Source organism: Carlito syrichta, unplaced genomic scaffold (genome assembly GCF_000164805.1).
Source record: "Carlito syrichta isolate Samal-C Ts95f unplaced genomic scaffold, Tarsius_syrichta-2.0.1 Scaffold302465, whole genome shotgun sequence".
NCBI classification, from domain to species: domain Eukaryota; kingdom Metazoa; phylum Chordata; class Mammalia; order Primates; family Tarsiidae; genus Carlito; species Carlito syrichta.
This window is the reverse complement of record NW_007246561.1, coordinates 37,508-55,554: the sequence shown is the minus strand read 5'-3', so window position 1 is coordinate 55,554 and position 18,047 is coordinate 37,508. Positions and strand designations below refer to the sequence as shown.

Here is an 18,047-nt window from a genome sequence, read left to right as displayed (position 1 = left end):
AGTCTGTAATCCTGCGCTTTGGGGGGCTGAGGTGAGTGGATTGCCTGAGCCCGAGGGTTCGAAACCCTCCTGGGCAACTTGGTGAGACCTCATCTCTACAATAAATCAAAATATCAGCCGGGCATGGTAGCGAGTGCCTGTAATTCTGGCTACTCAGAAGGCTGGGACGGAAGGATCGCCGGAGCCCAGCAGGTCGAGGCTGCAGTGGTCAGGAACGACCACTGTACTCCAGTCTGGGTGACAGAGTGAGACTCCAACTCAAAAAAACAAAAAACAAAAAAACAAAAACTCAAATCCTAATAATTTATCTACTGTCTTGACTGTTGTCGTTGGTTTACTTTTTTATCTCAAAGAAGAACATTTTGGGTATGAAGTGTAGCCAACAGGTGTTATCTATTATGAATCTGTTAGTGAGCTCTAATTTGATGATTATCTCTACAAAAAAAATTATACCTCTGTAGTGTTGAATGATTTAAATATTTACTTTAACCTTTTTTTCTAGATCAAGACCCATCATAGTTTGATGCTGGCTGTCATTGACCCAGTGTACCCAAGTCAAGCAAACTAAATAAAAGATGGTTTATGTAGCTTGTATTTTTATGGTCTTAAGTGACTTGACCTACATGTACACTAGGTCTGAATGTACACCTTCCTAGAGGCAAAGATGTCTCATTCTTGAGAGGGCTGATGATGTCTTGGGAATTTTCTAAGATTAGCCCACAAAAATTTAGCACCTTCTGCATTCCCGCCTACAGAAGCAGCTCTCGTTCATGGTTATTTGTAAACAATCAGTGATAATAATAGTTGAAATCTATTGAACAATTACTGTTTACCTGACTATGAGCATTTGCATGAATTTTCTTTTATGACTTTCCCAGTAACCTTATAGTTCAGGAACTTTTACTGTCCTCACTTTATTATAAGTACATCAAGCTTAGTGTGTTTAAACCACTAAGACAAGTTCACAGAGCAAGAGGATAACAGAACAAAAACTCCAAAGTTTGAACCCTTAGCCACGTTGTTATGCTGTTTCCCAGGAAACAAAATATCCTAAAACTGAGACAATAATTAGGGCCAAGAGTAAGATGTACTAGCCTCCTTTTGAAATGTTTTGTGTGTATGAAGACTTCCCTAGGAAAACTTATTTCATAAACATATTGGGCATATCTGCTGTACCCACCTCAATATTGTCAGAAATTATAATATTTTTCTATACTAGTTTAGAAATGTTGTATTAAATACATTTTTTAAAGTTTCAGAAATTATTATAAATAAGCTAAATAATTTTTCTTAAGAGTAAAAGAAGAAATTTTAAAAATAGACTTAGATAACAATCCAGGACAGAATGACAATTTCAAATTTATTTTGGGAGGATGCAATTTCTGCTTTCATGATTTTAAAATGGCAGTTATATAGTAAGGTATTTTAAAGACATCATAATTAATGATGTCTACCTTATTTTAAGGATGTCAGCATTTCTTTTTTTTCAGTTTCTTAAATAACAGTTTCTTTTTTTTTAAGTGAGAAAGTAGGATTTATTGAGAGGACAGAAAAGCCCCCACAGTGGGGGGGGACCTGAAGGGGTTGCCCTGGATCTCAGCATTTCTATGACACTTTTCAAAAATTACCGGTCAAATTTTTAAATGTCTCTTTTGAAATATCAAATTTTAAAATATATTTTTCAATTCTCCCGAGACTCCATGTACCTGAAGCACTGAGGAGGTAGTGTTGACAATTAGAAAAAAAAAACTGGGGTCTTTTCACCAGAAGGACAGTGAAGCATTTCTCCTATTTTTAAAGTGCTCATTGGAGGAAAAATCTGGACACTTGAAAATGGTACTGTTATTATTTCATCTGAGTCAGCAATCATTCTTTGTCTCCTTTTCTGATATTAGGACCACTGAATCAATGACTGGGAAAGGAAATATAACAGAGATCACCTATTTCATCCTGCTGGGATTCTCAGATTTTCCCAGAATCATAACAGTGCTCTTTGTCATATTTTTGGTGATCTATATTATGTCTCTGACCTGTAACCTGGGCCTCATTGTTTTAATAAGGATGGATTCCCACCTCCATACACCCATGTACTTCTTTCTCAGTAACCTGTCCTTCACAGACATCTGCTATGTAAGTTCCACAGTTCCCAAGATGCTCTCCAACTTCTTCCAGGAGCAGCAAACTATTACCCTTGTGGGTTGCATTGTGCAGGACTTCATCTTTTCAATGATGGGACTGAACGAGTCTTGTCTCATGACAGCCATGGCTTACGATCGCTATGTTGCCATTTGTAACCCCCTGCTCTATGCATCCATCATGTCACCTAGGCTTCGTGTTCACATGGTGATGGGAGCCTACATGGCTGGTCTTGCTGCCTCTTTTTCCCAGTTATGTGCTTTGCTTCAGCTCCACTTCTGTGGGCCTCATGTCATCAGCCACTTCTTCTGTGACACGCCCCAATTATTAATCTTGTCCTGCTCTGGCACTTTCTTTGTACAGGTCACTACAGCTGTAATAACAATGATCTTTGGCATAGCAAGTGTTCTAGTTATCATGATATCCTATGGCTATATTGGCATCGCCATCATGAAGATCACTTCAGCTAAAGGCAGGTCCAAGGCATTCAACACCTGTGCTTCTCATTTAACAGCTGTTTCCCTCTTCTATGCATCAAGTATCTTTGTCTATTTGAATTCCAGCTCTGGTGGTTCCTCCAGCTTTGATAGATTTGCATCTGTCTTCTATACTGTGATGATTCCCATGTTGAATCCCTTGATTTACAGTCTGAGGAACAAGGAAATCAAAGGTGCCTTGAAAAGGTTACATAAGAGAAGGTGCTACTGGGGTCACCAATTCTGAAAGATCTGACAGATTCTGCCTGCCAAAATCACCTTACTCCACAATAACAAGAACATTAATCCAATACAACAAAATTCCTACAGCCTACTGCTTTGGGACAACGAAACCTTGATTTGATGCAGGAAATATGCCAATATGGACCAACAGTTGACTCAATGCCACAGATATACTGAATCCTTAAGTCCTCGAGGTTCACCATTTTTAATTTACATCAGAGGTGGCCTCATCATTTTTTAATCTACCCACAAGTATTTGTTAAACAGCAAGACATAGAAATTTTTTGATTCTTTTGGCTTCTGAGATTGAGGACTGCTGAATGTCAAGATTTTGCCCGCAGAGAAGTGATACCGGGCTGAAGCCCCCAGGAACTTAGAAATCTTGTCTTCCAAATATTCTGATGCAGCGTAGTAAAGACATGGTTGTGACTACTGATTATTCTGTTTCTGAAAAAGTGGGAATGGAAAGACAGAGGGGGTATACCATTGGAAGGGCAAAAAGTTATATACCGGCCTCTTGGAAACAGCGATCTGAGATAGCTGAGGTTTGTCTGAGGCCTCTCTCAGTGCTCATCATGTCCTAAGTTTTTGGTAATTTCCTTGCCTTTACCAGCTGTAGCTTAAGGAAGAAGGAGGTGATTTGAATTGAAAGAGGGAAAGAAAGAAATGCATGGTCCCTCCAGTGCCATTTACTTATGAGTCTGGTTATCTAATTTTTTGCATCTAGAGTCCAGTGGGGATTAAAGATAGGAGATGATATTCAAGTTTATATCACAGCCAATAGCAATGTCTGATAATGTGGGACTCAGAACTTTCTTTCTCTTCCTTATTAAATTCAGAAAATATACCCATAGTTGATTTAGCCAATGAGATCACACTGTTAAATTGTTTCTGACAATTTAAGCATTTGTTCAGGTGTCCTATGAGGAGACCTGTAAAAATTAATCGTAATAATAGAAGTACTACATATTCAGTGTTGCAGAGACTAAAAACAAATATGGGATACTGGTTTACATTTTTTTGGGGGGGGCTTGTAGCCTAGAGTTTTATGGTTGTATGGGGGATACAATGAATGGGTAGAATAAGAATTACTTTAATGTCTTTTTGTCCAGGAAGATGGTTGTTTTCAAGACACAGACAAAACATTGTTGGAGAAAAAGGGAAACCCCCATTTGGCTAACTTCATAGGCCAAATCAATCTTGGTAGTAATTTTTCAAGTCAGAAATTCTGCTCAATGGGTAGAATTTGGAGCAGTGAACCTGGTCATCCACTTTGTGTGAAATAAGTGGTCCATGATTAGGATTGCCTGAGCCCAAGCGTTCGAGACCAACCTGGGCAACTTGGCAAGACCTTGTCTCTACAATAAATAAAAAAAATTGCCAGGCATGGTAGTGCGCTCCTGTAGTTCTGGCTACTTGGAAGGCTGAGGCTGAAGGATTACCTGAGTCCAGCAGGCTGATGCTGGAGTGGCCATGAATGTGTCACTGTACTCCAGCCTGGGTGAGAGAGTAAGACTCTGACTCCTTACCCAAAATAAATTAATATAGAAAAGAGCAAAGTATATCCAAAAGATTCTTTCCCTAATAGATATCAATGTAATAAGAAGCCATGTTAGTGACAGCAGCAAGATGGGGAGTAGAAGATCCCAGCACTAATCTCCCCACAGAAAACAATTGGACAGGTATTCATGAATGAAAATAGCTCTGGGAGGGCTCTGGAATCCAGTTAAGAAGCTGCAGCGACACTGGGGAAAAAATGAGTGCTTAGTCAGAACTTCCCAGAGAGGCAGAAAAAATAAGATGTGTCATAAGAGTCTCTGAACTCCCTCAAAATTTTGGCAAGATATTCTGCATGTATACATCTTTTTTTGGTAAAGATAAGCTTTACATCATTTGGATTCACAAGAAGTTCCATGGGATAATCATTGTGAAAGACGCAGTTTTAGACATTTTAGACATTTCTGGATGCATTTCTGTGAGTTATCTACACAGAGAATTGGTTCATGAATTTTGATATTTGTGTGGATGTGGAGTACTCTTTTTCTTTTACACAAAAGTAAGACTAAAGTTTCTCTAAATATGTGATTCTGCAGCTTTTTTTTCAGTAAAGATGGACTTTGCTGTCAGAAAGACATTTTTAATGTTTGCATAGTATCCCTGCTTAATATTATGTACAATAGCTAAGTCATAGGTAATTTAATCAGCCATCAAAACCATGTGTGTGGACACAGATCAAAGGAAGAATCCATTGATATGGAGAATGGAACTGTGTCATGGTAAATTAGGAGGAGCAGAATATGTGAATATGGTAAATTCAGAGGACTTAATAGGTCACCACCTTGTGAAAATAAAAACCCAAAATAAGGACTAGAAAACTGCAGAACGACCATAACTACAGCCAAAACCACAATTTGAGTGGAAAGAGTGATGGGTATAACGAAGGCTGCCCCACACATATGTCCCGGCTTTCAGGACTTCTCCTTACACCAGAGACATTATAATAGAAATCAGTGCACACACACACACACACACACACACACACACACACACAAATAAAAGATGTAAGATAAATTATAATATGAGGCAAGGCCACACGTAGTCTAGTTAAGCCCACCTTTGGTAAAGGTCTGGGGACAAGCTTGGGGGAAAAAATCTGTACCACAGGAAACAGATAAAGGCATGAAATCATAAAGAAAAGCATTGGGTAATATATATTAAAGAGCCACAGTGAACTAAAGCGTTTGACATTATTTCTGGACCTTGGTCACTGATTTTATCCCGGTGACAATAGCTGAGACAGGTGATAAATCATATGGCTACAGTTCTAATCATCCATATCAATGTTTGGGAGTACTCACTAACCCCTGCCCTGTCCATACGACGGTCTGGTGACACAAAGCAATCTGAGAGCTCTTACTATCTCCAGTGAGGGCTGGGTCCATACCCTGTCGCTGATCAACAGTTTCTCTTTTTTTCCCACTACTGTTAACAATACTTTGTTGAATATTCTGCACATAACTTTGTGCAGTTATCTGACTGTTTCTCTAGGATAAATTTCTAGAAGCAGAAAGGTCAAATCAAAAGATATGTATACTTAAGGGTTGGGTACAGGAGTAAAGAAAACCATCTCAGTTTTTACAGCTCTGTACAGTTTGAATTAACTAACTGATTAAATTTAGAAAAAAGTAGTATTTTTAATAGTTTTATTTTATCTAAGTTTTTTTATTTTAAAGATGTGGGGTACAATTCATGGTTAGGTATACAAATGTTCATTATGCAGTTATCCTTATTGATGAGGTGTGCCCCCCTCCTCTCCTGGCGGATCCCCACTACTGCCAATCCTTTTCTTATAGTATTAAAAGAAAAAATGCTACTCCCTTTGGTCAGGTTTGGCTTCTGAACCTACAGGAAATATAAAAACAGGCAGGCTGCAGGTAGCATACTGCCTAAAGGACCAAAGTCTTGATTAGAAAGAAGATAGAGGCATGCAAGAGAGAAATGCATTTAGAAAAAACAAGTCACTGACGCAACTCTTGGCATTGTTTCCCCACTGTCCTGGTCTAGGGAGTTGACAAAAACACCAAATGGTGAGAGTCCCTGGCAAGGCTGCTCCTGTCATGGAAATAGAGGCTTCAGATTCTCTTCACTTGATACCATTAAACTTTCAGACTCTGGGTAGAGATCACATGCTCATGCAGGAAGATTCTGGTTTTATTTTGGCTTCCCAAGTACATCTGCTAACAGGGACCTGCATCATACTTTTCAACAAAGTAAAACTTTTAAAACAAAAACTGGGTATTTGATTATTTTTTAAAATTAGCCTATTAAATTTGGTTTCATGCAAGTTCACACCTTGAAGAAAATATATCCTGACAAAATCAGGTTTTAAGGCCTGCAAATTTGTATGACAGTTTCTAAATCTTCGTCAATTCTCTGGGCATTTCCTTTTGAACCTAATTGTGGAATTCAAGTTTTCTGACTTAAACACAAAGGAACAAGGACTCTCTCTCTCTCACAGGGTCAATGCTCTCTGCCAGCCCTTGTGAGTGTGTCCCCGTGGACCCTTTGAGGTGCACAGCTCTTGGTCCAAGGCAGCCTGCCACTGGGCATGGGGGACAAATATGTTCCTTTTACAATTTGCAACTATGTTGTCCTTTTCCTGACTTAAATATGTCTTTCATCTCACAGTACTTTTTTCAATAAATTAAAATGCTACTGCAATTAAGTCGAAGGATACTTCAGGGAGAAAGAAAACAAAGATAACTAGATGGAGCATGTAATTCCCTCACTCTGTGATCTCTCACTAACTCGTACATGTGTATTTTCACAGTTTTTCTGTGTCCCAAGTTTATATTGTTTTTAGTATTAACATTTATAGGTATGTTTCTGTTATGAGGCTCAAGCAAAATCCATGGAGAATATTGACAAGGTATAAATATACCAAATTAGAAAAACTATATTTCACTGAAAACATGGCAAATCCAAGTGATAAAATGTTCTACGATGCCTTGCAAATGAAATAGACTTTCTCTATAGATATGCTGCAAGTCCAAGACACCCAAAATGATAGTAATGATTGCAAACTCAAATGTTCCCTGGCCAAGCCTGTTGCCCAAATGAATGAAGCGGGACTAATGAAAGCATATATGCACTCACTGTATGAGCAGGGAGAGGTTATGGTTATCTTGACTGGAAAAAGATCCCATCTAAAGGACAACTAGCTCACAGCATATGCTTGTCCTGCAGGAATATTGGGCCCAGGGCTAACAGATCCTTTGAATTTTCAAAAGAAAATATAAATTGAGATTTATGTGACTAAGTGCAGTGTCCTGCTTTTTAAAACAAAAAGCAGGTTGAATAAAACTTGCCTATAGGGTACTTTTTGGCAACATATCAAAAGGAGAAGATTGCTATGAGAACAAGTCCCTAAGGAACCTGGAAAAGGTTGGGGATCAAGACACTGGTAAAAAGTTGGCTTTTAGAGAAGAGACCATTCCTTCCTCTGCAGAAGATAGAAGCTTAGAAATATAGAAACAAATGTTAAGTGAAATAGGTCCTTTGTTGGAAGGAAGCAATAAGGACTGGCAGAGACAATGTGGGAAGGTCTCCACAGCGATTTTTTTTCTTAATTCAGGACTCCAATTTTTATTTTCCTTGTGTAAAAGAGAAAAACATAAAAATGCAAATTTGTGTTAATATATTTTAAATTAATAGCATTAAGTGGGGGAAGAACAGAATTGTAAGAGAGTGGAATTTTTTATGTGATCAAAATTAAGTTGGTATCAGTTTAAAATAGAATGTTATAACTTTGGTATGCTATATGTAATCCCTATGGTAACCACACAGAAAATAGCTATAGAATATATGAAAAAGGATGTGAGAAAGGAAGAGAAGTATGTCAGTACCAAAAATCAACTAATGCCAAAAAAAGGCAGTAAAAGAGGAAATGATAAATAAATTACATAGGACAAACAGAAAACAGATAATAAAATGGAGCTCATACATGACAATAATCTTTCCCAGAATCCTGAGCAAGTCACAAAACATCAAGATGAACACCTCCCCAAAATTTGTCTTTCAGCTTCAATGCCACAATTTAATTTTATTTATTTATTTATTTTTTAACTTTTAAAATTGGTTTATTTTTAAATTGTGGTGTACCTTTCAGGGTTAGGTATACAAATATTCATTGTGCAGGTACCCTTGCTGATAAGGTGTGCTCCCCCTTCCCCAGGCAGATTTATACTACTATCAATCCCAACTCCCCGCCCCCCTCCCCTCTGCAGTTTCCCGCTGCAGTCAATCCTTCTCTTATAGTATTGCAGTAGTTGTTCAAGGTCCACTTATGAGTGAGAACATGTGATACTCAGTTCTTTGTTTCTGTGAAAGATCACTCAGTATTATAGACTCTAATTCCATCCAGATTGCTGCGAAGTTCATGATTTTGTTCTTCTTTATGGCTGCGCAATAGTCCATCATGTATATGTACCACATTTTTAAATCCAGTCCTCTTTTGACGGGCAGCAGGTTGGTTCCGTGTTCTCAGTAATGGTTTTTAAACCATATTGCAATCGACCTGTTTATCAAAAGAACACAGAACTCAATATACAAACCCGATCAAGGCAAAGTGGTCTGGTCTGTTTTGAAGCAGGGAGAAAGCTGGAGTCCCACCCATGAAGTTGCGCCCTGCTCTGTTGGTCCAACATCCAACCACACAAACTGTACACAAAAAGATTACCTAAGGCTTTCTAGTAGAGTGGGATGCAGAGATCTGGGAACCCAAGTCCCCTGTGCCTGCATAGATGCTGTCCGTGCTGCTGGTGGGTTGGACGCTGGACAGCTGAATGGAGTCCAGAGAAAGGTAGTTGGTGGAGAAGGTGGTGGAGTGAGTGGAGCGAGATGGTAGGATTCACATTCTTGACCTAAGGCTTTCTTGAAATGAATAGTGATAGCAGCATTCTTCATTCAGTTCAGAAATAGGAGTCAAAAACATTTGTTTTAAGTCATTCCAGTTTGAAAAATAACACAATACACAGTCAAGACACCTTGGGATTCTAGATTAATACCATAAGGATAACTGGGGGAAAGGGTATAGGAAGAAATATTCCAAGAAACATCACATAAAAGTGGAAGGAGAAAAAGACCTGCAATTAGATGGCATGAGATTGAATCTCAGGTTTATATTCCACTGGTGACCTTGGGTAACCTTGCCAGGTCTCATTGTCTCAAGAATTGTTCTAAGGATCAACTATAAATACTTGTTTTAGGCCGGGCTTGGTGGCTCAGCTTGTAATCCCAGCACTTTGGGAGGTAGAGGTGAGAGGATTGCCTGAGTCTGAAGGTTTGAGACTCACCCAGGCAAATTGGCGAGACCTCATCTCTACAATAAATCAAAAATTAGCCGGGCGTGGTAGTGCACATCTCTAGTTCTGGCTACTTGGAAGGCTGAGGCGGAAGGATCACCAGAGCCCAGCAGCCCGAGGCTGTGGTGGCTGGAAGCATGCCACTGCCCTACAGCCTGAGTAACAGAGTGAGACTCCAACTCAAAAAGAAAAAACAAAACTTTTATTACTTATTCTGGAATTATCTCAAATATTACTCTGACTATTTTTTAATGCTAAAGCTTGTTTTAGTATATAAAATAGTTTTATTTAGTTTAGTTTTATTTCATTCTCTTAAGTTATTATTTGCACTAATTCAAAGTCACCCTTAAATACAACTGGACATGGTCATGTCTTTAAATGTGGCAAGAAGCAAATACATCTATTTTAAACAAAATGCCCATATGTCCTTTATCCAATGATATACAAGCTGCAAGCTGAGAGCAGACAATTGAACACAAATATCTGACAAAAACTAGTGTCCAGAATGTATGGAGAAATACTACAAACCAATAAGAAAATGTAAGACAAAAGATAAGAGAAAAACGAGCAAATCCCCTAGTCAAATACTTCACAAAATAGGTAAACTAAATTGCCTATAAACGTATAAAAAAGTGTTCAGCCTAATGATTCAACAGAAATATGGAAGTGAATACCCCAGTTGGATGTTCCATTAGAGAACTAACAAACGGGCAAATGTTAAATAGTCTGATGACAGAAATGTCAGTAAGGACACAGAGCAACAGAAAGTTTCATGCACTGCTAGAGAAAGTGTAAATTCAACAGTTGCTTTGGAAAACAAGTTGGGATTATCTGGAAGAGTTGAAGATATGCATTCAGTTTAACCTAGCAATTTCACTCATATGTATGTACCTTGGGAAAATGTATACATTTGTACGAGCAAAGGGCACCAAAAAGAATATTCATGGTAACAGCTATGTTACTAACAGCTATTAGTAACAGCCCTAAAATGGAAGCAGCAAATATCTATCAACAGTAGAGAGGATAAGTTATCATGTGGTCATATAATGGAATAATACAAAGCAAGAAAGAAATGAAATTACGGATGTACACATCGAATAGATGAAAGATGATTTTGAGGGCCAGAAGTCAAACACATAAGAATACATACTGAAGACTTCCCTTTATATAAAATTCCATGATTTAATATACATTGAATAAAGTCTGTGCTCAATATAGAAACATAGTAAAACTATTAAGGAAAGCAAAAACATAATTCTCACCAAAGTTATGACAGTGATTTCTCTGGATGATTCCCTCTGGGGTTATGATAAGAGAGAGTCTCAGAGTGGGCTTTTGGGTCATTGACAAGGTTCTGCTACTTGACCTCAGCATTTGTTTGCAAAATATATATTTTTAAATGAAACATATATGTCATATGGGCTTTGTGCAACCATATGTATTTTTATTTGTAATAAAAATGGTACATGCATAAAAGAGTGATATGATATTTCTGGAAAGATAATTTTGTTACAAGAATCTGTAAAAAAAACCTCTGCTCCTTTTATCAGATCAATACCCTTTCAAAGATGCATATTATTAAATAATAAATGTACAAGGCTTACAAATAATGTACCATATCACCTTGTGTAAAACATATTATGGGGTACAGCCTGAACACTGGTCACTTTTTCTCAAAGATGACAAAAGTTCCATTAAGAAAAATCCTCTTTCAGGATGAATTTTAGATTTGCTTTTGGGGCAGACTTTCTGTTCATTTTGGGAAAACCAGTTTTACTAGACTGATGTAAGCCAAGAAGTACCTATACAGTGTTCTTGGAGAAATATGGACAGTGTGAAGTAACATAAATGTGTATGCTTCAGATAAGATATATTCTTTAAAATAAGGTAAACTGGGTTACTCTCTCAACAGAACTATGTCACCCAATATTACATTGGCAAATCTTTTTCCCCCTCTCAATTTGCATCAAAACTACCCTCTACTTAAAATTTCTTATTTATTTTTGGTATGGGTGTGTGTGTGTGTATGTGTGTGTGTTTGCCTAAGCAGGCTTAGAAGTAGAACTAGACAAAGATAAAAAGTTGAGTGGGCTTTTTATATCTTCCTACCATGGAAGAATTCTTTTGAAAAGCAAGTACACAGATACATCTTGGACCGGTACAGTCTAGACTGGGATATCTCACCTGTGGCAATTTTATCTGAATTCAAATTAACTACTTTTCTCAGCCTCTCTTGCAGCATGATCTTTGCAGTGGAATTAATGACAGTTATTTTTTTCCCCAGTGAAATGTGAGCAGAAGCGGTATGTGTAACTTACGAGAAATGTTCTTAAAGGGAATGGGTCTGCCTTTGTTTTCGCTTTATCTTTCCTACTGGCTGAAATGTAGAATAACAAATTCAGCTGGAGGAACCATGTTGGACCTTGAGTGGACACCACGTGATCAGGATGGCAAAACAAGATAAAAGTAGCCTGCATCTCTAATGATCTTGGGACTGCCTTATTAGTCCTCTGCTATCTATGTTTAGAATGACAAATATATATTTCTCTCTATTTCATTTTTGGTTTTCTGTCAATTGCAGCTGAATCTACTTTTAACTAATACAGCATCTTCTGCATGAGTTTTTTCAAGACAGAATAGGGAATTGTGATAGTTGCGCTTAACCTGAGATAAGAAGTAGAGTTCCCTCTCAGGAGAATAAATGCTGCCTGTGTTCATCAAGGTCCTGGTAGTAAAACAGATGGCAGAGTCAGACAGAGTGATTGGAGGTTTAATAAAAGGATTATTATTTTATTTTATTTTTTGAATTGGAGTCTCTCTCCGTCACCCAGGCTGGAGTGCAGTGGCACGCTCATGGCCACCCCAGCATCGACCCACTGGGCTCCAGTGATCCTTCCACCTCTGCCTTCCAAGTAGCCGGAACTACAGGCACACGCTAACACACCCGGCTAATTTTTTGATTGTTTATTGTAGAGACAAGGTTTTACCAAGTTGCCCAGGCTGGTCTCGACCCCATGGGCTCAGGCAATCCACTCACCTCGATCTCCCAAAGTGCTGGGATTATAGGCTGAGTCACCGAGTCTGGTCAAAAGGATTATTTTTAAGTGGTATGGGCAGGATTTATAAAACAGCAACAAAGGGCGGTTCACAGAGAAGAGGTCTAATCACAGAGAAGAGCATTTAGTATGGTCAAGGGGGAGGGATGTGTTACCAAAGTCTCAAGAGAAAGCTTATGAAGGAGGTAGATTCAAAGGAAATACTTGGTCATCCTATGTGGAAAAAGCAAAATGTTTACTCTCCTCTTGTTCTTTGTTCTATTAGAACCTTTCAACTCAGAAGTAGAGGGTCAAATTGCCCAAAGAAGCAGTCATATTTCATCCTCCCAGGCACAATCATAAAAAAGAATGGAACACGAATCCAAAGGGGAAACTGAGGAAGATCCAGCACACTCCCACTGTCACTTGTGATGGTTTAATCGAGTTGTCAACTTGGCTGGATTAAGGGATACCTAGCTAGCTGGTAAAGCATTAATTCCAGGTGTGTTTGTGAGAGTATTTCCACAGGAGGTTGGTGTGTAAGTCAGTGGCCTGAATGGGGAAGACTCACCCTCAATGTGGGCAGGTATCATCCAATTGGCTGGGGGTCTGGATAGAACGAGATGGCAGAGTAAAGGTGGATTTGTCTTCTTTCCCTTCTGCAGCTGGGACACCCTTCATCTCCTGCCCTTAGACATCAGAATTATAGGGTTTCCAACCTTTGGACTCCAGGACTTGTGCTAGTTCTCCCCACCCTGTCCCCACATTCTCAGACCTTCAGCCTATATTGAGGATTATACCACAGGTTTCCCTGATTCTGAGGCCTTTGGACTGGGGCAGCCTCAGTACTGGCTCCCCCGGTTCTTCAGCATGTAGAGAGCCTACCATGGAACTTCTCAGCCTCCATACCCAACTACCCTAGTAAATCCCCTTTCTTATATCTGCACTACTGGTTCTATCTCTCTGCAGAACTCTAATACAGGACTACTATTGAAGTTCTTTGATTCTTTCATACTAAATGTGAGCTGAAAGTTTTATAATCTGAGCTTGTCATTTTCATTCTGTAAGTGCTCCAATGCATCCAAAAGAAGCCATACCATACTGTAGTATCTGACTTCACCATTTCTGCTAAGCCCTCAATAGGTACTCATTGCCATCAGCACTTAGGGTTAATTTGATTAATTGTGATACCGTTTACTGTATCACGGATTGCTAGCATCTTATTTAACATTGAGAAGAAGCTTAACACTGTATTGAAACTTAAGGATGAAATCAAACCAATAGAAAAACCCTTTGAAGTCTATTTCTTGGCATCCCACTCCTGATATTAATTTCCTGACATTATCAGTCAGGAAACAGAAGTCACACAAGTTAGTTTAACTAGGCTAACTTTTTTCTTCTAAACCAATGCTTAAACTTATTCCAGTGGGTTAAATGCATTGCTCCTACTTTTTTTAAAAAATCTGACTGAAAGTAGAAAAGAGAAAAATAGAAATTGAAGAGAAATTAACCTGCCAACTGAAAAAAGTAGCAACTTCACCTCGACTGCCCTCACCTTCTAACTCTCCCATTATCATGTAATCTTGGGAATTTTATGCCTTTAGAAGCAATTCATTGTGAATGCGAGATCAGCCTGCTCATCAAAGTCAAAGTCCTTCAGAAAAATTTTCAAAAGATTATATATCATTTAAAAAGGAACTAAATATTTTTACCAGCAATGAATAACTGCTTTGGCAGAATTGACTACTTTGATGAAATTACAGCTCTTTGTAAGAATACCAGTCACCAATTGAGTTAAGACAAGCTGAAAGTCCTCATACATATAATAGGCTTAATTTATTATCATTGTTATCCAGTATTATTAACATATTGTTTTTGCCTATTGTGATTTGTCAAATAAAAAAACTGTTGCATGTTTTCTGAATACTGAGGTTTTTTTATTTGCAATAAAACATAATACAAAGGAGACTATCTTTCAGAAAAACCTGTTAGCTCACAAAATATGGAGACGGTGATATACACAAATCATATTATGTGGCAGTAAGTAATTCTAGTTGAATGCAGTTTAATCAGATTTGATTTTTTTTAAACCTACATGTCTCTGTCTTTGATTAAACATAATCTTTCTTTTTTTATTACTTATCTCAGATTATAAAGCCTTAGGATAGTCCTACAATTTCATGGCTTAACTCATGAAATGCAAAGATTTTAGAAATGCAAATCTTACTGAACTATGCTCAACAGGGAAATAGGGTAAGGTAAAAAAAAAGCACATTTTACTGTTCAGTCCTTGCTTAGGATCAAATATGTACAGTTGAAATGTGTATTTGATCAAATAAGTTTGTTCCACAATTTTCTGATGCAGTAACAGTATCATTAACAGAATGTTTTGTTATATTTAGTGTGTTTCATTTTCATAAGAGAAACAAGTGGCATTAGTGAACACATAAAGACCTTTTTGTTTTATGGTCAATAAAACTAGAACCACATGATGGTAGGATTAGAGGGTTAATCTACAGCCCCAAGAGTCATATTTTAATCGTTTTTATAATGCCAGAAATATGTTTATTGCCCTAAGAATTTATATATTACAAGGCTAGGAACTAAAATCCTTTTTATTCGTCTACTAGTTTTGACTTTAATACCTACAATTGTAGCAGTATCCTTTTACTCTAAGATCTTAAAATTTGTCAATATTCTTAGTCTTTCAAAAAGTAACTCTGTACTGCCTGTAAGATTGAAACTACACAAACTGTAGATTAGGTACTTGGAGAATTTCCTGGGAAGCCTTTGAAGGTTGTTTCCACATTTGGATGTGCAGTCCTTGTTTCCTACTAGTGGGCTTGTCATGCCCAATTAAATGAAATTTACTATTAAATTTTCTGGCATGTTCATAGTTACAAATTTTCTTTGTTTGATTATAACCTGGTAGGAAGAAGGATAGATTTTTATTTAGCCAGTGCAAGTAATCACATTGCCATGTAATATAAAAGAACTCAATAATGACATGTTTTATAATATTTGACAATTTCTTCTGATGCTTTGCAGACAAAGCCAACCAGTATGTGTTGTAATTTCTATGTGATTACTCTCTTTTAATTTACCTAATTGTGTCCTAATTTATGTTGCAGTTACTATTGCTGTATAACAAACCACCCTGAACTTATTGGTGAGAAACAACAACTAATTTAGACACCCATAAATTACGCCACTCAGGAATCTTGTCAGGACCCAGGTGGGCAATTCTTTTGCTCCTCATGGCATTGCTGAAGTCACTAAGTAATATTTTGCTGATGGATGACCTAGTCTGGAAGATCAAAGATGGCTTCTCTCACAGGTCATGTGCCATGGCAGGGGATAACTGGAAGACTGGACCCAGGTGGGACTGTTGATTCTCAAGTCCACATGTCACCTCTTTAGCATGACCATCTGAGGGTAACTGGACTTCTTACATGGTAACTCTCTTCCCCTAGAGTGAATGTTCCAAGGGAACAAGGCAGTTGCTTTTTATAACCTAGTCTCCGAATTCATGTAGCATTACTTTTACCACACTCTGCTAGTTAAAGCAGTCATGAGTCTGCCCAGATTTAAGAGGAGGGGAATAGACTTTACTTCTTGGAGGAGTGGCATGACAACTTTGGCAAAGAACTTGTGGAATGGGAGATATTGTTGAAAAATACGACCTGCGTTTGGAAACTACAAGCTGCAACAGTTGATAAGGTTTTTCAGAATATATATCTTCTGAATTCTGAAGAATCAGTGGGGACAACATACATCCAAAAAGTGTTTATTCCAGTTTGCCCAAGTATAGTCAGCCACAATGAGGGTTAGTGAAAAATTAAGAAGAAAAAGATGCTTTCCTAAAATAACTATTAAATTTTCCTCACTGGTTCTATGTAGTCTTGCAAAATTAATTATTTTTCATTGGTTAGCTGCATGCTTTTCTGTGTATGATTTTGGACTATACAGAACTGTAAATACTAACTTAAGTTTTCTGGTACAATCTATCTGCGGTCTACTTTTGGTGGCGATGTTTAGAAATGTTATCTTGGCCATGCTCGGTGGCTCAGCCTGTAATCCTAGTACTTTGGGAGGCTGAGGCGAGTGAATTGCCTGAGCCTGTGGGTTCAAGACCCACCCAGGCAAGTTGGCGGGACCTCGTCTCTATAATAAATCAAAAAACAAAAACAAAAACAAAAAAACTAGCCGGCATGGTTGTGTGCCTGTAGTTCCAGCTACTTGTAAGACTCAGGTGGAAGGATCGCCGGAGCCCAGCAAGTTGATGCTGTAGTGGCTGGAGGCGTATCACTGCTCTCCAGTCTGGGTGACAGACTGAGACTCCAACTCAAAAAAAAAAAGAATTTTATCCTATAATCCATTTTGTTGAAAGTTGTGCCAGTCTTTGCACAGTATCATGAATATGTTTCTGTACATCTTGAAAGGAGTTACAAATGCTGAACCACATAGTCTTATCAGTTATACCTTTCCTATATATCGTTGACCTGAACTTTGAACTTCTCTTATTGATTTAATAGCTCTTCTCATGTTATAGGCTTGATAAGCAGAGAGGCTCTCATGAGAGAGTTGAGCTAGCAGAGGATATGAAGATACAATACCTATCTAGTTATTTATAAAGTCTCCTTGCTACCTAGTGGCTCTCTGGGAAGCACCAAGGACACTTTGGGTGTAAAATATATCTTAACAATTTTATTATGCTTAATTTGAGGCCCGAATATGTGAAGTCAGGATTATAAAAAAGTTGTCAGGAGACTTGTTGTGATGTCAAAATATAAGAATAAGTCATAGGTATCCAAGATAAGAAATAATTCCAGGGTTTGTTGGGTATGGCAGTAATTAAAATAAAGCATAGCTACAAGAAACAATAATTATTAGACAATATAGCTTTTTCAGAAGTGGAAAACCCTTGTTAAAAATAATATAACAGCATGATAAAAGTCAACAGAAAATTCCAAAAGCTAAATGGCTTTAACCCATTTATGAGGATGAGTCCTCATGGCTTAAACACTTCCCAAAAGGCCCCACCTACCAATACTATTGCATTGGGAATTAAGTTTTCCAACACATAAATGGGAGACATATTCAGACTATAGCAATCAGCTTCACATTTTTTTATTATTTTGCCTCCTTGTGTAGTTTTTTTTCATGTTTCCCTACTTGGAGTTTATTAAATTTACGTGTTTATAGTTTTTAATCACATCTGGGGAAATGTCAGTCATTAGTTCTTCAAATATTTTGTCTTTCTCACACCCCTTTTCTAGGACTTCATTCATATA

At 37.9% G+C, this 18,047-nt stretch overlaps 1 protein-coding gene across 1 annotated transcript; it reads left to right on the top strand.

Annotated features, from left to right (window-relative positions):
* The first annotated feature begins 1,908 nt into the window (after window positions 1–1,908).
* LOC103259091 (olfactory receptor 5AN1-like) lies at window positions 1,909–2,859 on the top strand. The gene has a single exon (XM_008056759.1). It carries the CDS (start codon window positions 1,909–1,911, stop codon window positions 2,857–2,859), a length of 951 nt encoding a protein of 316 aa, XP_008054950.1.
* Window positions 2,860–18,047: the final 15,188 nt, after the last annotated feature.